General features: G+C 36.2%; 2 protein-coding genes across 2 annotated transcripts in view; both read left to right on the top strand.

Moving 5' to 3' along the window:
- The window catches only part of LOC132281315 (F-box/kelch-repeat protein At3g06240-like), a 37,776-nt gene extending 29,842 nt beyond the window's left edge, over positions 1-7,934 (top strand). The window contains exon 2 of the mRNA XM_059783031.1: positions 7,501-7,934. Coding sequence (XP_059639014.1) covers positions 7,501-7,934 — 434 coding nt within the window. The remainder of the gene's footprint in view (positions 1-7,500) is intronic.
- A 16,362-nt stretch (positions 7,935-24,296) lies between these two features.
- On the top strand, positions 24,297-25,394 carry LOC132281317 (F-box/kelch-repeat protein At3g06240-like). The gene has a single exon (XM_059783032.1). The coding sequence runs from the start codon at positions 24,297-24,299 to the stop codon at positions 25,392-25,394; it is 1,098 nt and encodes a 365-aa protein (XP_059639015.1).
- Positions 25,395-26,833: the final 1,439 nt, after the last annotated feature.

The raw sequence follows: 26,833 nt of genomic DNA on the forward strand, positions 1-26,833 counted from the left end.
AAAATAAATAAATAAATAAATAAATAATCAACTACTTCTAAACATCAATTAGAAAGAGAAAAATAAAAATAAAACAAAAGAAAAATATAATAATAATGCTTCTAAAAAGAAAAGGTAACGAAAAAAATTAACAATCCAACCTTCTTAATACAACAAATTAAAAATAACAAATTTTGAACCATCTAAAGTATACTTACAAAGAGTAAAATAAAAATAAAAACTAAAGAAAAAAGAAGAATGATAGTTCTATAAAAGAAAAAGAAAAAATAACAATAATGACTAAAAATAATAATAAATTAAGAATGAACCAAAAATAATAAAATACAAGAATGAAGAAAAAAATCAACCACTTCTAAACATCAATTAGAAAGAGAAAATAAAAATAAAACAAAACAACTACTTCTAAACATAAACATCAATTAGAAAGAGAAAAATAAAATTAAAACAAAAAAAAATAACATAATAATAATGCTTATAAAAAGAAAAAGTAAAGAAAAAACTTACGAGACCATTTATTAAAGAGAAAAGAAAAACTATGCACACCACAAGCCTGACCTAATATATATATATATATGTGTGTGTGTGTGTGTGTGTGTGTGTGTGTGTATAAGTGATAGAGTTTTATAGAAAATAAAATAGGTAACTGAAATTTTATTAGATAATTTGAATTTTATTAAGTAATTTGTGTTAGAGTTTTATAGAAACTCTTTTTATAAAAAATCTTTTTATATCAATTAATAAATATTTTTTTATATTAATAAATAAATACTGAAATACTGAAACAATTAATAAATATTTTTTATATTAATAATAAATACTGAAATACTGAAACACTAAAACTCTTTGCACATATAATAATAGTATAGATTTAGTGTAAAATATGCTCCCTGAACAAAAATTCTTACTCTCGGCTGCCCACTCCGTCTTTACACGTCAAGCTTTGGATCAACCGATAATGACCACATTGTTAAATCATAGATTGGTTTTCTATTTCCGAATAATCCTCCTCCTAAGTGGGAAATTGTTGGTTCTTGCAATGGATTGATATGCATGGAGGTAGAGTTTGGATTTAAATATCTATTTAATCCTTCGACGAGGCATATACGAGAAAGATTCATATATGTATTCAATCCTTCAACAAGGGAGTCCAAGCTTACCATAGACAAGATTGTTAATCAATGTGGTAGTGTTAAATGATCAAATTACCCTCGTCATGATTATTAATCAACGTTATAGCATTAAATGACCATATCACCATTGTGTGTTATTGGGTGAGGACCCGATTACTAATTCAGACCTACGGATTCGGGTCGTTACATATACCTTCGGATTGGGAGAACCAAAAAAAGAAGCGTGTAATGTCCCAGATTTTTTTTTGATTTTTCTAGATTTTTCTTTTTATTTATTACGTTAAACCATAAACCCTAAACCATAATTTTAATTACGTTAACATTGTTTTGTTTGAGTGCGTAAGAGAAGAGAATTTAGTGGCATTTTAGTCGTGTAATTGTGGTATTTTAGTGGTTGGATTTAAGGGTCGTTTGAGTGTAATTGGCTGAGCAATTAAAGGAAATAAGTAACTCACGTTTTTGGTCAGTGACCAATTTTACTGTGGATGGTCCTATCAGTCAAGGTGAAGTACTCACATGTCAACCGAATATCCCAAACCAGTCGACTTGACCGGTCCCTGTTAGTTATCGTTTGTGTTTTATCTTCCTATTTTTCCCCTTATCACCCATTTAATGTTACTAGTATATACTATGTGACCTAGTAAAATACATTAATTATATTTTAACTACGAAAATAACCATTTTATCCCAGAATTTCATCCTAATCATTCGATGACCTTAGTAAATGACCATTTTACCCTTTTTTTGGGTCTTAAACCATCATAATTATGTTAAATGACCATTTTGTCCTTGTTGGGCTTTAAAGTAGTAATTTAACGTGAAATGACAGTGTTCGGGTCAGGTAAGGACCCGATTAGCGATCCGGATCTAACAGATTTAGGTCATTACAAAGTGGCACTTACATGAAACCCCACAACACGGGTTCCAAGTAAGCAATGATGAGTGGTAACACGTCTAAAACCTCCTCTACTTTCGAAGACAATTGGAATTCCTTTAATAAACCAGTTTCAAAGAAGGAATTAGGGGCAAAGTGTAGAGGGAAAATATTCCCCCAATCAACAAACGACACGTGTACGCCATGGCCCAAGGGAGTAAAGGCTAGAGGCCCAATCACCATGCACAACCCAAGGAACCAAGCAATATGTCACCGAAAAGAAGATCAAAGCCCACTCGGCCCATAACCACATATTGTCATATTGTTCATATAAAAGAAAGATGGCTTACAAGAAAAAGTCCCTAAAAAAGCTGTGCATATTATAAGTATGAGAGAATGATTCTAATAAACATATATATGTTGTAAGCAGCCAAGTCTTCTCTTGACTGATTTTTGATAATTGCTTTGATCGAATCATCTTTCTTTTCGTTAAAAATTGAGTGTGAGAGCACTTGAATTTCTTGGTTGCAAACTAAGCATTCAGCCAGAGATTTTATGAACTTACAATGTGTAACCTGTTATTAGCTGCCACCGTAAAGAACTTTGTTATGGGATGCAGGTTTTAACCAGACAATTTTATGACTGTGGATAATGAGAGAGATAAGGTTTAGGAGCATGAGGAATAAAGAAGGAACCAGAGGGAGAGGGTCCAAATGACTTTATCCTGACTAGAATCAGGACTGAGATAGATAGAGTGTGAGATTAAGGATTTGGCATTGTAGCCCATTTGCGATATTTTCCATTAGGAATTAAAGATCAAGGTACCGATCTTAGAGCGAATTCCATGTGAGATATATTTTTTTAAATTGGCATATTTCAGTAACAAAATAAGTCCTAGTCGAGTTGTAATTTCAGTTACCATATCATACTTGATATCGACTGCGGAATTCAGAGGTTGAACAGAAAAGGAAAGTACTGTTGATCGTCGAAAAGGAAAGAACAACACATTAGGACATGTTTTCCACTTATGACTCAATTACCTACATGGTATATGTTTAGAGTTACCAAAATACAAAAAATTCAAGTTTCAGTTGGATTCTGTCTAGTGGGAACCAGTAAGAGAATCTTTCAACCGGTAGCCAACTTTGGGTCATAAAAGATTTGTTCACTGCTAACTTTGAACCGATACCACAATTGGGAACCGGTAGCCAAAGTACGTCGGAAAGGCTTTTGACCTTCTTGAACCGGTAGCAAATTTGGGAACCAGTAGCCGAAGCTTCTTGAACCGGTAGTAAATTTGGGAACCGGTAGCAAGAGTCCTAATAGCATTAGAACTTTCAGTTTCCTGTTCTAATCATTTCCTTTTTGATCCAACTTTCCTTCCAAGTCCTATGCATGAAATTTCCTTTATTTTCAGAAGGAATAGGACTTTACAAACCTCTATATAAATCATGTCATATACATTTCTTTGGGAAGAACGGCTTTTAATCAGTATTCATATATCATACAAAGCCTTAGGAAGTTTATCCCTCTCAGAAAATTAAAGTTGATTTTTCTGTTGTCTTCATAGAACATACACATATTCACCTAGTTAGGTTAGAGTTGTGGAGTTCGAATCCTGATCAGGATCATACAGTCGTATCAACATCGATCAGATGAAGTAGATCTTTTTCTACATCATTCAGACAGTTGAAGAACAAAAGTAAATGCAGTCACACTTTGGAATGGTTAGAGCATTCGAAGAGTATTATTTAATCTACCTGTCACTCTTCTACAAATATCAAGTATAAGCCTGAGGTCAAGTTGCTGTCGAACGGAGAGTCACAAAGCCAGAGGATCGTCAGCGGTTGGTGTGGTATAAAACGATAGAGTGTGAGCCAGAGTCAAAATTCGGTATACTTTGTTTCAAGCATAGTGGATTGGTTTACTTTAGACTGCACAGTCCACGAGGTTTTCCCATCATAGTTGACGTATTTTATCAACTAGGGTTTCCGCTAAAATCTTAGTGTCATCTCTAACTTTATACTTTGCTTTATTTTATCTACATGTGATTAACTGTTTAATTGCTAAAATATAAAATAAGTAAAGATTGTTAAGGACACAGATCTATTTTATAAAACAAACAAACACTTTCTAAGTAATTTCCGCTGCGTACAACTCACATTCCAAAGTGTAAGGATTGGAATAGACTGGGTTGAATGGAGCCATGGAGGTAACCACAGGAACTTGAAGCCTTTCTTTCTTTCTTTCTTTCTTTCTTTTTTTTCTTTTTTTTTTTTTTTAACTTTCCCCAGATTTATATAAATTATGTTTCATGAATGGAGTGAAGAAACTGAGAGAGTAGGACCAAAAACTTGCATCCACAGCACAAAACTGGAACGCATGAAGTCATGAATTGAGATACGTATTGCTATTAGATATAACCCTCATTATTCATTTTAAATTTCTTTTACCAAAGTAGAAAAGGAATTTGATTAAAACCTGAAGTTTTTAATAAACAGGACATGAATTTGATTAAAATTAGAAGTTTTAAATTACCAGGGCGAATTGCAAGTGCACCATGTCTCCCTAAGGTCCTTTGGCAAAGTTTTTACATGATCTCAGCCAATTCCGTACATGACAAATTATGATTGGACGGGACCATATAGTTCTGGATCACCTAATAATTTTTTATTTAATTTCCATGTGTATTCATGAAGAAAAAAGTAGTTCCCTTTAATTTCCCACCACCTTAGTGGAGTCCTGTGACCCTTCTAAATGGAGCCATTCATTGGATTTGTTTACATAAAGTTCGAATGTAGCCGGTTTTGTGTACACACGCCCTCGTACACTCATTTTATTAGCATGGTCTTTCAGCTGTTTCGTTATGTGCAATGAATATCATGTATATCAGTGTCTGTGTAATTGATATACAAATGAAATGGATGTAATTTTCATTTTTCTTCTTTGTTGTTTTCATCGATTTAATATCAGATCAGTTTTTCCCTCTTCTTTTTTGGGTTAAAATAAAACTGAATTATAATATGAACAAAATATAGGTAAACTGAGATTTGAGTTTCGTGAATTCTAACAACTATCGAACACCATCAAAGAGGTTAAAAAAAACAAGGTAAGCCCGGAATACTACGTTATTGGTATGTCAAGTCGGTAAAAATTTAACAATTCAGGTTTTTAAGTGCATGTTGAGACCAATTTCATTGTATGTTGAATTTTTAGTGACCAAGCATACTAATAATATGGCATACCTGACTAACCCAAAATCTTTTCAACTCTGGCTACGCGAAAAGTTGGACGAATTTGAGACTGATTGTATTTTGATGGAAAGAGCCCAAATTCCTCAAATGCACACACATTCATATATACATATTTTATTCCTGCCAAATCTAGGGCCTTTTTGGCCATGTGATAAATAATTGGTGTGCTTCAACTCTCAAGTCTCAATACCCCATTAGAATGATTAAATGAAATTAAATTATAATCTATTGAAAAAGAAATTACAAAATAAATAAATTTGAATACAAAATTTAATTTACACTTTTGCATTTAGAAAGACAAGAACAATACTTTCTAAATAAAATTACATAACTAAAGTAAAGAAGGATATCTCATTATCTCATATCAAGACCTCTGCTTTGTCACAAAGGAAAAAAAAAAAAAAAGGTCTTTTGCGAGGTGAACTCATGATATCCTCTTACCCAATCAGCATGGAAACTATACGACATGAATAGGCCGATACATCAAGCTCTAAAAAAGGTAATAGCTTATAAATATAAATTATCATTTATATATCTATTAAATAAGATAATTATATAACTTTTATTACTTTATAATTTTTATACTAAAGTTACACAAGTTAAAGCAATTTGAATATCAAATGTACTATATATGATATATATTACTATTCTATTCCGTCATTGTGTTTATATTTTTGTTCATATTACATCCTGTGACATGCATATGTTTAATTAATTTTTATTTAGAGAAAAAAAAAATTAAGCATTGATATATGTTCATAATTAGTGTTATTTCTAGGACTACCATTATTTGTTTTATATAGGATGAGAGGTGTGTGATATGTTGTTCAGTATTCAAAATGTGTCGGAGATATATTTGTCAAGTGTCTAATATAATAAAATCTATTTTTAAATTTATGGACACATGGTTGAAGAGTGTAATAGTATCCATGTTGTCTGAGAGTGCAATAGTATCTATAAAGTATCAGTGTCGGACACGACAACTTGAACACGACCAACACGACACTCAAAAAAGTGTCCGCGTTTCTCAGCCTCTTACTCCAACATGAACACAACACTCATAAAAGTGTCCGCACTTCTTAGCCTCTTACCAAAGAATTTCTATTTCGATGACCTGCATGTGCCTTTCTGCCTTCTTTGAATCCCTGGAGGATACAAAGACTCAAGTAGATACCGACTTTGACACTTAAATTCACAGAGTATATAGGAGAAGCAGAGATATCACATCATTATAATAACAAATAATTACTAATTTACTACTAATGTTAAGGCCCGCTATCTTTTATCTTTTCTAAAGCAAAGTTTTGGTCAAATTACTCAATACCGTGAAGAAATATGATGTTGGACGGATTTAGTAATTTTCATTAATTAGGTCTTTCTCTATTTTATTAGATTTTCCATGTAGCGTTAGGTTTCCTAGTAATTAGGCGTGTTTTTTTTTTTTTTTTTTACTATAAATCTGAGTATGGTAGCGAGAGTGCGTAGAAATAATTAACACTCAATTATTAATACAATATATCATATTTTCTTTGTAAATTTTCTTCAGAATTATTTATTATCTTCCTTGGAGATAGCTTCACCTTCGTCGAAATAGTTGGCACATTATCATCATGAAGAGAATTAGGTATACCAAGAATTAATAGATCAAGAAAGAAGCGAGCCACAGCCATGCCTTAGCCTTTTTCTTACCTTCCCGAACATCTCGTCGTTGATGAAATACTTTCAAGTCTCTGTTGAAATTCAGGTTCGTTTCGAAGTTATGGCATTCTTTGAATACCGATCCTCACTTCATCAAAACCCACCTCAATCAATCACTCTCAAAGACCAACAACATCCGGATACTCATACCCAGTAGGCCCAACTTTCCACTCCGTTTCTACACGGCAAGTTTCGGATCCTCGGGTAATGGCGTCAATGCAGTATCGAAGATTGATATTTTATTTAAGGACAATCCTCATTCTACGTGTAAAATTGTTGGTTCTTGCAATGGGTTGATATGCATGGCGGTAGATTTTGAATTGATATATATATTCAATCCTTCAACGAGGGAGTACATGCAAATCCCGGATTTCGATCCAAATACTTTTTTGCGGTTGGATTTGGCTACGACCATTGTTCTGATTGTTACAAACTGTTCAAAATACACAGCAATAGCATCTATGTATATTCCCTGAGAATGGTTCTTGGAGAAAAGTTCATGACTTTACTTATAAGTCCAGTGTTGGTGTTTATTATTCGAAAGGGATACAGCTGAATGGAGCCCTTCATTGGCTTTGTTTGGACGAAGGAGGGAATCCATTAGAGATTGTTGTTTTTAGTTTGGAGGATGAGAAAGTGTGGAAGATTCCCATGCCTACTTCCTTCACTGATGATGATGACGCATTCGAAGTAGGGGTGTTTGATGGATGCCTTTGTATAGTACCACTTGATGATGTACTCTGGGTTATGAAGGAGTATGGGGTGAAACAGTCTTGGACTAAACTTGAACTTGGAATCCCATTTCTGCATACCATCAAGCCATTGGCTTTGTTGAGGAATGATGAAGCTCTGTTGTTGATAGACTTCACAAAGTTTGTTTTATACAATACAAGAGAGGGAACATATAGGGATCTTGTCACAGATGATGTGGAATGTTTTGACGTAGAGATCTATGTAGATAGTCTCGTATCACCGTAGAGAAAACAAATGAAATTTAGGATGATTGATGTGCTGAAAAAATAAAGGCTTGGACTGGATAAGGAATTGGGTTTTCTGTAATTTCTTTGAGCCTCTCTATCACACTACTATATTAGTGCCAAACCGATTTACTATTTACTTCTTTGCTGAGCACTTCGGTTTTGAAATTATAATTTTGTTCAAAGTTTAAATTAAATATATTTCAATTCTAATTTCGGCGCCTTCACGTTCAGAAAGAAACTGAATGGAGCTTAACCATAAGCCTTTATATTTCTTTGTATACTTTACAAGCAATTATTAATTATTACTGTATTAGTATAAAATTTTAATTACTTTGTAATTTGGATCTATACTAAAGTAATAGAAATTAGAATGTGAAACAATCTAAACATCAAATGTACCATGATATTATACAAAGCCCTTGTGGTCTTTTATTCAATCACAGTGCGGGTTTCATATTCATCCTTCCTCACAAAGGATCTAATTTCCTGGTTTACAGTATTTGGATTGAGCATAATCTGAGAATTTTTAAGAAAAAATCATTCACCCAAAATTCATTGCTTCACCAAACGCGGGAGACAATCAGCTGAAACTCATGTCTACAACCATCTCCGACTCTGTGAATGCCATACTCATCATAGATGAATGGGAGCTTCCTCCCTCAGCTATCAGACCACCGGCCAAGCCTCCTAATCAACGGATTTGAGAGAGAGCATCTTCTCCATAGACATTGCTTTGTGTTGTGTCAATGTATCTTTTGCTGGTTTGTTTGCTCTTGTGCTTTGAGCTGTCTCATGGGCTAACTTGTATGGTCTCATGGTTTTGTATTTTGGTTAGCCTGGGCTAACTTGTATTGGATATCTTATTATCTTATAAAATTAATTTTACCTTTCAAAAAAAAAAGTACTATGATAGTACTATTCCATCTCGTGGTTGTAGTTATAATTTTATTCATATTACATGACATGTGTTTAATATGAAAATATATCTTTATAAATATATATATTATAGGAAAAAAGATTAAGTACTTTGATATATGTTCGTGATGTTGTTTGAAGGATTACCATTACTTGTTTCTTGATGTGTTGTGTGATACCCCCGGATTTCCGGATGCGGGTTGGCCAGGCCCACGCCCGATTACCCGAGGATATCAAAACAATTAGCAATATAATGAACACAGAATACAATATAGAAAACAAGAATAAATAAAATTTTGCTGAAAAGAATCTAGAATGATAATCCAATAATTGAAAACCTCAGAATAAATAATTTCATTGATAAAAACTATTTTGATACAACTGATCCACCACGAATGGAAATCGTTCTCCAATTTATACAACTCGGGAATCCATCTAGTGGACCCCTAAAAATATCCAATGGTACTCAAAAGACTGGAACAAAACCCAAGTCTTAACATGAAATAAAATCCTACGCCATCAGTAGAGTGAATAACTGTATCTGCTCAGCACGATCAAGCTCTACAGCCCAGAACTGACGAACACCTGAAAAAAATAATAAAAGGGTGGGTCAGGCCCACTAGCAAGTTCTAATCTAGCTGCAATCCATACAGTGACCCGATACGCAGATACACCATAGATACCTCACAATATCTATCTAGTCCATACATATATATATCCACACTATGGGACATTCACTGAACTACAGTAGGGATCTCAACCTGAATAGAAGGCAACATGCGAATACGCACCCAAAGGTGGGCATGAGTACCTAGACCTAACAGGGTACACCCAACCTACTATAACCAGCTACACGTCCACTGCATATACGCACCCTAACCAACAAGTTTGAGACTCAAGCTCAACTCGTGGTACCATAAACATATATATCTAAACTCCGTTCCTAACCATTCACAAGAAATCCAATAAGTCATTCGGCGTATTCAACCGTACCGACTTATATATATATAAGGAGGATTTATTTAACAACCCGTTCCCTTATTCCAAAACAGGTAGGACTGAGTATTTTAAATCAGTCTGTCCCTAGTATGCCACCGTCCCATACCGGTGCATACAATCCACAAAGTCCATATAATTGATAGAACCAGTCATACTGTTCACCAATTAAAATCCATAAGGTAGGAATTAGCATTTTGAACTAAACCATACCTAGTATGCCACCGTCCCATACCGGTGCATACCATCCTCCATATCCATGTAAATTACAACATTCAAATGATAAGCAAGTAATTTACAATGATAATTGACAGAATTTTAATGTGAGAATTCAGCAATTAAAATCCAATACATAATTCCAAATAATTGGTCAAATTTAATATAAGAATTAAGTAATTATAATCCAATATATGATTCCAAATAATTGACCGAATTAAGTATAAGAATTCAGCAATTATGTTCCAATACATAATTCCAGGTAAATTACAAGGCATAAATAATAAGCATGTAATTTATAGTCCAAAACCAACCATCCACATTATTGTAGAATAGTATTTAGTATTTCAACAACTTAAAACCAAAACCATGTAAATTACAGACTACGAATGATAGTACAGTAATTTAAAATCCAAAACCAATATCCAATTAATCACCGAAGATTTTTAAATGTTTCAGCAATATAAATCCAACCAATTAACCATATAGTTGCAGGGGATGAATTAATAAATCAACAACTAACTTCCAGAGCCTGCATAGATTACATCTAACACATCAATGACCCCATAATATATTTAAGACCATTTAATACATATATTACATCCCACTGGAATGCCTAACAATAAGCTTAAACATTTAAAACTTCATTCATCCACCAACCGTATACCATTGTACATAAGTGTTATACAGTTTGATCCGTTAATTTAGAATTAACTTTAAATTAATTTAGGGTCTTAATAACACCCAAAAATTAACTATTTAATCCCCCGTGTAGTCTTATTAAATTTCTAAAATTTAATCAAGCCATTTAGTTCCTTTCTCTGTTAGTAGCATACACCGTGGTATATTTTACACTGCTTCATCCTTTGTCTTAAAGACTTAAACCATGCAACATTAAGTTTAATAACCATTAAAATTAACTACTTAGATCCTCTGTTAAGTCCCTACAGTTCATTAGAATCACTCAGAAGCCCAAACAGTGCTCAAAACACCAAACAGAGCCCTAAAACCACTTTCTGGACGTAAAAACAAATTGGAGCCGGCTCTTGGAATGGAGGAGCCGGCTCTTCCCCTATTGGAGCCGGCTCCAATCCCCTAGGAGCCGGCTCTTGCTGAAGGGGAGCCGGCTCTTGACTTCCTAGAGCCGGCTCTCTCCCTCTTGAGAGCCTCCAGTTCAGTCTCTGCTTCGTTTTCGTCAATCTGCTCCTTCTCCGATCAATTCCTACCCCTCTGCTTGTTTCTTAAACTGATCTAAAGGATCTAACACCCTCCTGATAGCATCCCCAAGGTTTGATTATAGCAATTTAAGTCAATTACAAAGCTTAAGTTTGCTACCCAACTTAACATGATGTTAGTATGAACACTGGAACCATATGCAAATTGAAGCAGAACGGATTGCAACACGTATTTAAAATAGAATAATAGCATCCCTATAAGCTTTGTATAACCCCAGTAGTGTTCCTATACGGTGTTTACAAAAGTTGCAATCACATACAGAGACTAAATTTACAACAGAATCAATATACTTGACGTACAGGATACTGAAACAAATATACACGAACTGTAAATATATTGGATTTTAAAACAAACAGACTATCACCCAAGCATATAATAAACATGTAGGTTTCAATCATTGATTAGTTATTCCCTAGAGATCATCTAGGTGCACAGAACACGGCCCAAAGGGAAAGAGGAAGATAGAACTTGCCTTTGTAATAGTTGGTCTGCTTTCCTCTGTTCTGGCCACACTGAAATACTGCTTAGCCTCCTATTACTTCTGTGTTTCCCTTCTCCTAGGTTTGGCTTTGAAACCTCAGTCGAGAACTCACAATTTGCTCTGTTATCTCAACCCTTACTCTGCATCTCTCTGTGTTTTGCAGAACCCTCTACGTGTATATGCTATGTGATATATCGTAAAACCCTAGCTTAACGCATAATGGAGTATTTATAAACTAAATACTAAAACCCTAATCCTTGTCACATTGAGATAAAGCCCTAAACTTAATCCGAGTTTAGTTAGATATCAGATGCTTATGAGACGGCTCCAAAAACCCTAACTAAAACGTATCTAAAACCCTAGTTAATGGAAATTACAAAAATTAAGTACTTAATAAACAATTAATTTAAACCCATTAATTAAATCAAATAAGGAAGCAACGAATCACTTAAAACACATAAAATAAATAAAACAAGTAATTAAAATAAACCAACAAATAAAGAATTACACCCTTAATTAAAATAAACAATAATAAATCAATTAAATCAAATTATCCAATTAATTCAATTAATGCAAATAATGTTAAATAATTCAACTAAGACAATTAAACAAAAATAATAAACGCAAATAAATAATTAACAAATAAATCAATTAATACACACAAATAAACATTTATTCATAAAATTAATAAATAAAATAAAAATGCACATAAAATAACATTTAAATTCCAATTTTATCCCTTTTTAAAGTAGGGGTATTACATTCTTCCCCCCTAACAAAAGGAATTCCGTCCTCGGAATTCACGAAACTCTGAATTAGTTTTACTCCATTCCGTTGTGGATTCTGCCTCCGTGTAAGGGCTCCACTGATTTCCAAATCCGTAAAGAAAAATATATATGTCCGATATACATGACACACAAAAATTATCCAACATGTAAGTTGTATTTAACAACTACTCATCCGTACCCAAATTTTGATATAGGGTATAGGGCCATATTCCTACAAGTTCCATAACATAGATATGTAAAACTTCTATGCATCCCATCCCAATGTTTGAAAACACAAATCGATAGGTTACCGCTTAAACGGTGAAACACCATCCATAACAAATCAATCTAATTAAGACATAAAAACTGACCTTCCTTAATCACGCTCCTTACTTCCGATATGGAAGACAACCCAATCAACTGTTCCTTTAATAGGAAAATCGTTAGTGTATGAATGGAATTAGTTACCATATCCTATTACCGCCTCCAAACTGTGCGTAATCCACTACAAAGAAGAGTATATCTCTCTAACGTATCCTTAAATGAAGTTAGGGTCTAATTGTATAACCCCCCACTTCCATGTCAAACCAACAGGTAAGAAGTCTGCACCGTATAAAATACAAAACCTTTTACGTTATCATACTATCCTCCCTGTGCCAACAATATGAGAAGTGAAAAAAACACTTACAACTTCCCATAAAAACCTAGGATACCTATCCCAAGTATCTCCTCCATTGTAAGTGCCATGCCTATCCCAAGTATCTCCTCCATTGTAAGTGCCATGTAGAACTAATGCGAAATCCAAAAGTGAACACATACTTGTGTCCCCGACCAATCCATACTCCTAATCCGGATTAATTAACAAAAATGAACACGTAATATCAAAATCGAAACACATAACAATCAAAATGACACATATAATAACAGAAATGAAACACGTAGATACACACAACACATAAAACAACCAAAATATAATCATTTTTAAGATATCCTCCATTCCAAAGAAGAAACCTTCTTTGAACTCAAGTTCGCAAAAGTCTGTTCCATAGTTTCGTTGGTAATTATCCAACCCTGAAACTGATCCATTAACCGTAGCTTAACTGCACAATCGTTTGCTTAAACAAATATCCAATGGCTTAACCCTCATCCACCTAATACGCAAACCGACTATCGTGGCTTTATTAAAGCAACTTAGCACGTTACATCCTAATTCCTATACGCTCCAGAATGTGATATAAATCACGTCTTTGTTCTGACAAGAACTCCATCCGATTCCCAAACTCCCAAAGAGTACTTTTCAATTTACTCCTTAAAACATGATACACAAATTCATCCATATGTAGGTTGGTTCACACCAACTCTACCAGAGTATCACTTACTATACTACTGGTGAATGAAAACTCACTTGTGCGATTCGTCATCCTCAAATTTCAATATCCCTTTTCTTGGATACGCCGAAATCTTCTTCCTCAGGATCCTCTTCAGAAGCCCACTCTTCGCTTCTCTCCTCTTTGAACACAACTGAAATTGTGTTGGACCCGATAACAGTGACCTACCACCTACACCTTAATCCTTCATTGGCGTATACTTTCTAAGCAATGCTAATCTTGGAACTAAGCCTTCAATCCTAAGTTCTGTTTTCCTGCAAAGAACTCGACAACATACTCCTTTACTCCGTTAGGTCCGTATTGCTTCCGTCCTGGACCCCATCCTCCTCCTAGTGCCAACCATTCCATAACTATGGAATAAAATTGACATCCGTTCCTCCTAACGATCCGTAACAAGAGTACAACGAATCCTAACATGGCTCTAAGTTTTAAGAGACGCAACGCGGAAGTCCTATAACGAAAACACTCCTAAGGACACTAGAACCTGGAGTGCTCTGATACCAACTGTGATACCCCCGGATTTCCGGATGCGAGTTGGCCAGGCCCACGCCCGATTACCCGAGGATATCAAAACAATTAGCAATTTAATGAACACAGAATACAATATAGAAAACAAGAATGAATAAAATTTTGCTGAAAAGAATCTAGAATGATAATCCAATAATTGAAAACCTCAAAATAAATAATTTCATTGATAATTAAAACTATTTTGATACAACTGACCCACCCTTTTATTATTTTTTTCAGGTGTTCGTCAGTTCTGGGCTGTAGAGCTTGATCGTGCTGAGCAGATACAGTTATTCACTCTACTGATGGCGTAGGATTTTATTTCATGTTAAGACTTGGGTTTTGTTCCAGTCTTTTGAGTACCATTGGATATTTTTAGGGGTCCACTAGATGGATTCCCGAGTTGTATAAATTGGAGAACGATTTCCATTCGTGGTGGATCAGTTGTATCAAAATAGTTTTAATTATCAATGAAATTATTTATTCTGAGGTTTTCAATTATTGGATTATCATTCTAGATTCTTTTCAGCAAAATTTTATTCATTCTTGTTTTCTATATTGTATTCTGTGTTCATTAAATTGCTAATTGTTTTGATATCCTCGGGTAATCGGGCGTGGGCCTGGCCAACCCGCATCCGGAAATCCGGGGTATCACATGTTGGCCAAGTGTTGACGTGGTAAAATTTATTTTTAAATTACGAACTCTATATTGAAGGCTATTATTACAAGGGGAGACTTGTTCCTGTAATGGTCTGATTGTATAGATATGTGGTGTAAGTTAAAAAAAAAAATGGGTGGAACCCACTAATGGTTTAAGTGTTCATAAGACCACATTTGTTTTACCTCTCTGTAATCTCATTCCCTCTCTCCCATCTCTGTCTCTGTGTCTTCCTCTCGGCTCTTTGCTTTTTTTTTTTCTTTTTTTTTTTTTTTTTTTTCCTTCCAAATTCCATGCTTGAGTTCTCCCTCATTTCTTAGTGTTTTTAAGTGCCGTTTGCGGCAAAACGGAGAGCACAGTGAGCTCTATACGTGTGTACTAGCAATTTCAGTTTTGAGCAACCTAGGGAGTCCAAAAATTAAGACCCATTTTGAGGGTTTGAGGTGAAAATTAGGGGTTTTGCTTAAAAGTGAGGTTGGGGTCTCTAATCCATATATTCTTGTGCCTTAGTGAATATAATTATTGTTATTTGTTGCTTATTATGCTAGATTGAGTTGATTTTGTTTTAAGGTGACTAAACCTTGAAATTTGAGTATATGGATATGTGTTAAATTTATGTTATGTGTGAAAAGCATGATCTGTGTGTTATTTTCCCTAGCCGATAATGTTGTTAACTTGCTAAAATTACTGTATGAAAGCATATTATGTATTCTTAGAAATTCTTGGAAGGTGTAATGTGAGATTAAATTTTTAATTTGTTGTAGAATGATGAATTACATGGCATGAAGCATTCATGTATAGCATTGGGAAGAAAAAGGGAACAAATTGCTTTGAAATGAAAAAGGGAAATTTTGGGAAAGAAGTTTTGATTAAAGTGTTTTATGAAAACTCGGTCGCCGCGGGGGTACCAAAGAGCTGGAGTGTTAATATAGCTTAGAGGGAACTAGGGAGATTACCTTTGCGTGGTTGAGCTAGCTGGGCCTAAAATGACGCCGCGGGGTTACCAAGGGTCAAGGATACTAGCCAATCATTCTCTCGTGTCGCTACGGGGTCACCAAAGGGCGAGTTATATTAACAATTTGAAAGTGATGGTTTTGAATGTTGAAAATGGGGAGTGACATCGGCATGCATTGCATTCCATAGTGTCATATTGTTTATGTTGAGATTGGTTATTATGTTGTGCTTTCCCGACATGGCATGACCCTGCCCCCTATTGTTCTATTCTTTGTTTGGATTTACGGGGACACAAAAGGTGTGTCTTAGGCACCACTTATTGAGCAATTTTGTTCACCCCTTTGATTTAACATTTTTTTTCAAGAAATGGGAAAGAAATGGCGAATGACATTCTACCATAGACTTAGTATGGATTAGGAGCTTATTTTGTTGTTTTTGTACTTGAGTCTCACTATTTTTATAAGACTAAGCATAATATATTTTGTACGACGACTTATGGACATTTGATATTAATCTTGTATTTTGGGACTGTAATTATGACATTTAGATGATATAGTATGTGGTTGTACCACCATAGAATGTATTATATGTTTATTGTGTTGAGATAGGTTAAAAATGCATTTAAAAAGGTTACTATAGGACGATTTTTAGCAGAGGTCATGCCAAATTTTTTTTTATTTATTTTGGCATCATTTAGGGTCATTATAAATTTGGTATCAGAGCAGATGTTCGAAAACCATTAGGACAACGGGTAAAGGCCTACATAGGGGTTGCATGGGAAGTCGTTTGTATAGTTTATGTGATTAATTGTTAAAGTGTTTTACTATACGCAAAAGCATGCTTAACTATTTACTTGTTTACATGCTTACGTGCTTATGTGCTTATATGCTTATATTAATGTGTTCCTTGTATAGTCTTGCATGCTAAGTGTTAGTATAACATCCTTTTATGTTGAGTTGTTCACGGTTGGACCTTAGTTTTATCGTTATTGAATCATTTTCTTTATTTTATAGAACGATGTCATGGCGTGAAGAACCAAGGGAAGTTGGCCCTAGGCCAACAAGGGATGATGTTGGCGAGAGCTCGAGCTCCAATCCAGCGGAGCCAGTTGATGAGGACACACTTCTTAGGGATTTGATTGCCCCTAGAAATGTTCTTATAAGGAGGGATAATGTGGAAGCACCCGTTAAAGAGGGTAAAAGTTCGGTGGAACTAGTATTAAATTGCTTATTGCAGAAGGCCTTGAGGGCCACCATTGCTTTTCATCCGTAGCCGGTACCTCAACCAGTACCACAACCTGTAGCGCAAGTTGAAGAGATGCCAACACAGAAACGTCTCAAGATTATAAAAGGGTTTTCTTAGTTGATGACGGTAATGTTCGAAAGTGGTGCAGATCCAATGGAAGTGGATGACTATATGGATCAAGTTAAAACTCAATTGAATTTTGATGGATGTGACTGATGATCACTTGAAAATCATCCTAGCCACTTACAAGTTTTCAAAGGATACCAAGTTTTGGTGGAAGTCAGTCACAAATCAGTATAAGATTGAAGAGATGAGTTGGGATAGGTTCAAGGAGCTGTTCTATGAAAAGTATTTTAAAGGATCAGTTTATTGGTCTTATCCAAGGCAATATATCAGTGACAAAGTACGAGAACAAGCTCCAGAGATGATAAGTAATGAAGTTGATAAGGTTCGGAAGTTTATCTTCGGACTTGACTACAAGATGAAGCCGTTGTTAATAGCACAGAGCATCAAGGTTTATTCTGAGGCAGTGGAAAAAGCATTGATGCTTGAGGCGGAGGCCAAAGATAAAGATGCAAGAAGGGAACAGTGGAAGCAAAAGAGGAATGCAGGGTCATTTTCAGAGGGACCTTCAGGGAAGAGGAACAGCGGTGGTTCATCTCAGTTTCAGGGGTAGCCGTCTGCATGATCTGCTCCTACCACTCATTTGCCAGCTGGGTCAGATAAGAGTGTAGTTGTTTGTTTTCAGTGCCAGTAGCCTAGACATTACAAGTCCAGTTGTGCCATGAGATCATCTTCAGTTTCTTCAGCTTCGAGGGCTTGTTATGGGTGTGGTTAGCAAGGCCACTTGATTCGAGACTGTCCGAGTCAGGGAGCAGGCACCACTAGTGGCAAAGGGTCACGGTAGAGGCCGTCACAGTTAGCTACAATTCAATCAGGTTTCAGACCATTGCCACCACCACAGCCTGCCATATCTTCTCAGGGTTCACGACCAGCTAGGAAGGATATTTCTACTGTGTCAGCACAGCAATCTGGTGTTCAAATTGGTAGTTCTCAGGCACCGCAGGGACGTGTCTTTACACTTGTACTGACTGATGCATCTCCTGGATCTTCAGTTTTCCGAGGTATATTTCTAGTGTTTGGTTCTTGGGCCTGTGTTTTGTTTGACTCTGGTGCATCTCATTCATTCATTTCATCATCATTTGCACTTGCATCGGTGTAGAGGTTAGTTTCATAGATCGAGCGTTGTGTGTTGATATGCCAGTTGGGGTTTCAATGTCTTTGAGCCGAGTTGTGCGGGATTGTTCCATTGTGATAGCCGGGCGGACCTTTGTGTTTGACCTTATCCTCCTGGAGATGACTAGTTTTGATGTCATTCTCGGGATGGATTCGTTAACTTCCTTTATGCCACGATCGACTATTATAGAGGAAGGGTTACAGTTTGCACTCCCGAGGGAGACTGTTTCTTTTTCTTGGGAGATCGGAGTGATTCCCACATTTTATCGTGTTATGGAGTTCGTGGATGGAGTCGTTGTGATTACTTCTTAGCTAGCCTTATAACCAAAGAAGATGATGTTGTAGAAGAAGATTATCCTGCAGTTATTCGTGATTTTCTGGATGTGTTTCTAGAGGATTTGACAAAGTTGCCTCCACACCGAGAAATAGAGTTCACTATTGAGTTAATGTCAGGTACCGCGCTAATTTCTATGGCACCGTATCATATGGCACCAGTTGAATTAGAAGAATTAAAGAGGCACCTTGATGATTTGAGGATGAAAGGTTTCATTCGACCGAGTGTGTCACCGTGGGGCGCACCGGTCTTGTTTGCTAAGAAGAAAGATGGTTCTTTGAGGTTGTGCATTGATTACTGGAAGTTGAATCATACCACCATCAATAATAAGTATGATTTGCCAAGGATAGATGATTTGTTTGATTAGTTGAGAGGAGCCAGTTGTTTTTAAAAGATTGACTTAAGGTCAGGCTACTATCAGTTACGGGTTATGGATGAGGATATCCCAAAGACAGCGTTTCATACATGATATGGATACTATGAGTTCCTTGTTATGCCTTTTGGCTTGACTAATACGCCAGCGGCATTCATAGACTTAATGAACCGCGTCTTTGACGATTACTTAGACCAATTTATGGTGAATCGCATCTTTCACGATTACTTGGACCAGTTTGTGGTAGTTTTCATAGATGACATTCTCATGTATTCACAATCTTGGGAGGAGCACGAGGTCCATTGGAGTATTGTTTTACATATTTTGCGGGAGCATCAATTGTATGCCAAATATGAGAAATGTGAGTTTTGGCTATATGAGGTGAAATTTTTGGGCATGTTGTTTCAGAAGGTGGAGTGTCAGTAGATCCATCAAAGTTTGAAGCAGTTTTGAATTAAGAGCAACCCAAGAATGTTTTTGAGATTCGGAGTTTTCTTGGCCTAGCGGGTTACTATCGGAGATTTGTGAAGGATTTCTCCCGTTTGGCAGTGCCTATGACCCGTTTGACCCGGAAAGGGATTAAGTTTGTGTGGAATGAAGCCTGTGAGCCATTTTTTCAGGAGTTGAAGACAAGATTGACTACAGCTCCAGTGTTGGTGATACCTGAGCGTGGCTTGGGTTATGTGATTTATTGTGATGCTTCATGTGGTGGTTTGGGATGTGTGTTGATGCAGGATGGTAGAGTAATGGCTTATGGGTCTCGACAGTTAAAAACTCATGAGCTTAACTACCCTACTCATGATTTGGAGTTAGCGGCAGTCGTATTTGCCTTGAAGTGTTGGAGACACTACTTGTATAGTGAAAGGTTTAAAGTGTTTTCAGACCACAAAAGTCTTTAGTACCTTTTCTCTCAAAAGGACTTAAACAACAGACAGAGAAGATGAGTTGAGTTCTTGGAGGACTATAATTTTGACTTGTAGTATCATCCGGGCAAAGCAAATGTGGTAACAGATGCCTTAAGCCAGAAATCTCGTGGAACTCTGGCCTGTTTGGCTATTCGAAAATGGAAAATGCTTAAGGATTCGGCAAAGATGGGATTGTATTGTTTTGATGACGATGTTGACAGTAAGACAGCATTCTTGTTTAGTCTTATGGCTCAGCCTACTCTTGTTGTACGAGTGATTGAGTCACAGAGACAAGACCCAGATTTAGATTCCATTCACGCTTTGATCTCCAGTGGTGAGACAGTAAAAATTGGACCTTGTATATAGATAGGGGTCTACGGTTCAGGGGTTTGTTGGTGGTTCCCACGGTTTGTCGTGAGGACGTCTTATGGGAGTTTCACACTTCCTGTTTTGCAGTTCATCTAGGTGGTACCGAAATGTATCACAATTTAAGACGTCAGTATTGGTGGAACGGGATGAAGAAAGATGTTGCTCAGTTTGTGGCTAAGTGCCTTACCTGTCAGGAGGTAAAGGCCGAGCATCAGAGACCCGCTGGTTTGTTGCAACCATTGCCTGTAGCGCAGTGGAAATAGGAACATATTGCTATGGATTTTGTGACTGGTCTTCCAAGGTCACGGAGGGGCAATGAAACCGTATGGGTCATCGTTGACAGATTGACCAAGACAGCTCACTTTTTGCCTATTAAGGCAATAGACGATGCAGAGAAGCTTGGTGTACTTTATGTGAATGAGATTGTAAGGTTGCATGGAGTTCAGTAACCATTGTCTCAGATAGGGATGCCAAGTTCACTTCGAAGTTCTGGGAAGGACTTCAAACAGCGTTTGGTTCAGCGTTGCATCTTAGTACGACATTCCATCCATAGACAGACGGCCAGTCGGAGCGTACTATTTAGATCTTGGACGATATGCTTCGGGCATATGTGCTTGACTTGGGTGGTAGTTAGGAAGATCATCTATCGCTTATTGAGTTTGCCTACAACAACAGTTATCAAGCGAGCATCCAGATGGCTTCATTTGAGGCGTTGTATGGTAGACCTTGTAGGTCTCCTATTTGTTGGACTGAGGTAGGTGAGACCACCTCCTTAGGACCCAACATAGTACTCGAGACTACTGAAAAGATTAAGCTGATCAAACAGAGGTTACTTACAGCTTAGAGCCGACAGAAGAGTTATATGGATAAGCGGAGATGGTCATTATCCTTTGAGGTGGGAGACCACGTTTATTTTTGGGTTTCTCCACGGAAGGGGTTGTTAAGGTTTGGGAAGAGTGGCAAGTTATCGCCACGATTCATAGGACCTTTTGAGATTTTGGACCGCGTAGGAGAGGTTGCCTACAGACTTGCTTTGCCACCACAGATGGACAGAGTCCACAATGTCTTCCATGTATCGATACTACGGAAGTATGAGTCGGATCCATCTCACATTTTGAGTTGGGTTGATGTGGACATTAATGAGGATATTTCCTATATAGAGGGACCAATTCAGATCCTTGACACACAATAGAAGGTATTGAGGAACAAGACGATACCAACGGTGAAAGTTCTTTGAAGACACCACGGAGTTGAGGAGGCTACTTGGGAGCTCGAACAAGAGGCTCGCTTCAAGTACCAAGCGTTGTTTTCTTCCTCAGGTGTGTCTTGATTTCGGGGACGAAATCTTTTTAAGTTGGGGAGATTGTAATGGTCTGATTTAATATATATAGATATGCATAGATATGTGGTGTAAGTTCAAAACAAAAAAAAAAAAAAAAAAAAAAAAAAAAAAAAAAAAAAAGAAAGAGAAAAGAAAATTCAAAAAAATAGGTGGGACCCACTAATGGTTTAACTGGTCATAAGACCACGTTTGTTTTAGCTCTCTGTAATCACATTCCCTCTCTCCCATCTCTGTCTCTATGTCTTCCTCTCAGCTCTTTGCTTTTTTTTTCTTTTTCTTTTTTTCCAAATTCAAGGCTTGATTTCTCCCTCATTTCTTAGTGTTTTTAAGTGTCGTTTGTGGCAAAACGGAGAGCACGGCGAGCTCTACACGTGTGTACCAGCAATTTCAGTTTTGAGCAACCTAGGGAGTCCGAAAATTAAGACCCATTTTGAGGGTTTGAGGTGAAAATTAGGGGTTTTGCTTAAAAGTGAGGTAGGGGTCTCTAATCCATATATATTCTTGTGCCTTAGTGAGTATAATTATTGTTATTTGTTGTTTATTATGCTAGATTGAGTTGATTTTGTTTTAAGGTGACTAAACCTTGAAATTTGAGTATGTGGATATGTGTTAAATTTATGTTATGTGTGAAAAGCATGATCTGTGTGTTATTTTCCCTAGCCGATAATGTTGTTAACTTGCTAAAATTGTTGTATGAAAGCATGTTATGTATTCTTAGAAATTCTTAGAAGGTGTAATGTGAGATTAAATTTTTAATTTGTTGCAGAATGATGAATTACATGGCATGAAGCATTCATGCATAGCATTGAGAAAAAAAAGGAAACAAATTACTTTGAAATGAAAAAGAGAAATTTTAGGAAAGAAGTTTTGATTAAAGTGTTTTATGTAAACCCGGTCGCCGCGGGGGTACCAAAGGGCCGGAGTGTTAATATAGCCTAGAAGGAACTAGGGATATTGCCCTAGAGTGGTTGAGCTAGCTGGGCCCAAAATGACACCGCGGGGTTACCAAGGGTCAAGGACACTAGCCAATCGTTTTCTCGTATCGCTGCGGGGTCACCAAAGGGCGGATTATATTAACAGTTTGAAAGTGATGGTTTTGAATATTGAAAATGGGGAGTGACATCGGCATGCATTGCATTCCATAGCATCATATTGTTTATGTTGAGATTGGTTATTATGTTGTGCTTTCCAGACATGGCATAACCCCGCCCCCTATTGTTCAATTCTTTGTTTAGATTCACGAGGACACAAAAGGTGTGTCTTAGGCACCACCTACTGAGTAATTTTGCTCACCCCTTTTATTTAACATTTTTTTTCAGGAAAAGGGAAAGAAGTGGCGGATAACATTCTACCAGAGACTTAGTATGGATTAGGAGCTTATTTTGTTGTTTTTGTACTTGAGTCTCACTATTTTTGTAAGACTAAACATAATGTATTTTGTACGATGACTTATGGACATTTGATATTAATCTTGTATTTTGGGACTGTAATTATGATATTTGGATGATATAGTATGTGATTGTACCACCATGGAATGTATTATATGTTTATTGTGTTGGGACAAGTTAAAAATAGATTTAAACAGGTTATTATAGGACGATTTTTAGCAAAGGTCATGCCGAAATTTTTTATTTATTTATTTTGGCATCATTTAGGGTCGTTACAGCTCCACGTCAGATTCGGATGGAAAAATGATTAGGTATAAATGAGTAAGTATGCAGCACTACCCAATAATTTGATCTTTTGGGTAAATGGGTAAGCGTTTACCCGTTACAGATATCAGACCTAATCTTTGAGGTACCACGCAAAGCACCCGGCCTAAAAGGTATCCTGGTGAGCCACTCGGATAAGTAGGGTGGTCCGACCCCAACGATGACATTGCAAGTTCGAGCAAGAGTGTTCATAAAGTTTTTTCGACTATTCATAATTTTTTCGACACTTCTATGTCGATGGAACTGATCCAAAGACTAGACTCAAGTCGTAACCAACTTTGACACTTTTTGTTTGAATATATAAATCAGAAGTTGAGAGATTTGGTCCAACTTTTTTAAAGAACAATAATAGTAATAATAACACTCCCATCTTTTATCTTTTCTAAGCCAAAGTTGGTTAAATTACTCTATACGTGAAGAAATATGATGTAGGACAGACAGATTTAGTAGTTTTCATTAAGTAAGTTTGCTTATATTTTATTTTATAATTTTTTTAGAAAGTATAATTTTAGGTAATTTCGCTATGATTTTAGTTTTCTTTCCTTATTTTATAAAGATGTTCCCGATGGGCTTTATAATATGTGTATTGTTGAATTTTTACAAGTAGTTTATATATATATATATATATATATATATATTTGTGAACTTTCATACCTAGTTAAAATAATTGGCTTATCATCATGAAGAGAAGTCGGTTAACAGATATTAATAGTAGGTCAAGAAATCATGACTACTCATGCGAAGAAGCAGCCATCATGCCTTTGTCTTGCCTTCCCCAGTATCTCCTCCTTGATGAAATACTCACAAAACTGCCCGTCAAGTCTGTTACAATTCAGGTGTGTGTCGAAGTCATGGCGCTCTTTGATCTCCGATCCCCACTTCATTAGAACTCACCTCAATCAATCACTCTCAAAATCCAACATCCAAACACAGCGGATACTCATAGCTAGTCTCAACCGCCCGTTCCGTTTTTACGCCGGATCAGCCGGTAATGACCACATTGCAGAATCGAAGATTGATTTTTTAGTTCAGTACAATCCTCCTCGTAAGTGGCAAATTGTTGGTTCTTGCAATGGGTTGATATGCATGGTGGCAAATTATGGACATAAATATATATGCAATCCTTCGATGTATGTACTAGAAAGATTCATATATGTATTCAATCCTTCAACGAGAGAGTCCAAGCAAATACCGAATTTCAATCCCGCGGATGACATAGTTGGATTCGGCTATGACCATTGTTCTGATGATTACAAACTGGTGAAAATACACAACAATAGCGTCTATGCGTATTCCCTGAGAATTTGTTCATGGAGAAAAGTTCATGACTTTACTTATAAGTGCAGTATCAATGTTTATGAGAGTGGGACACAGCTGAATGGAGCCCTTCATTGGCTTTGTTTGGACGATAAAGGGCATCCATTAGAGATTGCTATTTTTAGTTTGGAGGATGAGAAAGTGTGGAAGATTCCCATGCCTACTTCCTTCACCGATGCGGATGAAGCATACGAATTGGGGGTGTTTGAAGGATGCCTTTGTATACTACCATGGTTTGGTGATGCATACACATACTGGGCTATGAAGGAATATGGGGTGAACCAGTCTTGGACTAAACTAGTAACTAGAGTCCCATTTGATGATACCTTCAAGCCACTGGTATTGTTGGGGAATGATGTAGCTCTGTTGTGGATAGACTACAAAAAGTTAGTTTTATACAACACAAAAGAGGAAACATATAGGGATCTTATGATAGATGACGACATCGAAGGTTCTTATACAACCATCTATGTAGAGAGTCTCGTATCACCGGTCATGAAAATGTGATGAGAGTTGAAATTTACTCATTCATGTTCCATTCTCTCATTAACAGCTGTTTAACCTATTGGACAGCTTTCTTTCTATTCTCTGTTGTATATATTGTCTTAAAGTTTAGTTTAGTTAGATTTTAGAAAAGATCAAATTGGAGGTTTTTGCATTTTAAGAGGTAGGGGTTTCTAATTCCCAATTTCTTGTTCCTTTGTGAATATTTCTTCAATATTTTGTTGTCAAGCATACTTAATTTGAGTTGATTGCCTTTAAAATGATATAATTGTTGTGTGTGAAATCTATAATTATGTGTATTAGTTGATTTGTATGAAAAACATGTCTAAGTGTTAAATTTCCATGCCTATGGTGTTTTTTTTTTTTTTTTTCCTAAATGAAAGAATTTTATAAATTTGAACAATATAATACATGAAGAAAAAATAAGGGCATACCTTTACTATTCAAACCACAGCCTTACCATAGAAGACCAATCAAAAATAATGCTAAATGAAAAAATAGAAATTACAAGACATCCTGAAGGGATACCCCCAAAACATCAAGAACCTCCCAAATAACACAATTAGCTAACTCCAAAGACACTCTACATCTATCACAATGAACTCTCTCATCTCTTTCTTTCCATATGAAATATAAGCCTGCCGTAAATAGCATCCGACCCAATTTATTCTTCTTCCCTTGAGATTTTTGTTGAAAAATCGTAACCATTTCCTGCACTTCAAACACTTGCTGCAAATGCCAACCAAAAATTTCTGTTATGTAATACAACATTGCCCAAGTATAAGAACAACTACAAAAAAGATGATCCAATGTTTCTACATTTTCCAAACATAGATAACATCTGGAGACAACAGAAATTCCTTTTCACTGCAAATATGAATGAGTAAGAACAATTTTCTGCAACACCATAACTGTAAGAATGGACCATCTCAATCTCCCTCCATTCCAACACAAATTCGCCCCAGCTAACCATTGGATTTGAAATTCTGCAGGCCTCCCAAGCAGCTTTAAAACTGAAATTAGAAACCCATTTAATTTGGTTTTCACCCCCACCAATTCTGTGAGAATGAAAAACCTGAATAAGCTCTCAAGTCATATTCATTAACAACTCATCATTCCACTGTCCCACTGTAATGAAATCACATAAGTTACTCTATTTGTTCCTACATAGAGAGCTTAATACCCTATAAGTAAACAGCTCACCTAAACACTTTCCATCACACCATGGGTCCAAAAACAACTTTATATGCAGCCCATTACCAATTTTATATATGTAATTCTCCTTGATAACATCTCTGACAGCAACCAAGCTTCTCCAAATCGATGAATCAGTATCCCTCTGAATAATATTCCAAAAGGATGAGTTTTTTAAATACTTCTTCTTGAACCAAGCCACCCATATTCTATCTTTTGACAACAAAAAATCCCAGGTCAGACAACAC

The sequence above is a fragment of the Cornus florida genome, unplaced genomic scaffold (genome assembly GCF_030987335.1).
Source record: "Cornus florida cultivar Cherokee Brave unplaced genomic scaffold, ASM3098733v1 CherokeeBrave_3.0.0_Hap2_Chr11, whole genome shotgun sequence".
NCBI lineage: Eukaryota > Viridiplantae > Streptophyta > Magnoliopsida > Cornales > Cornaceae > Cornus > Cornus florida.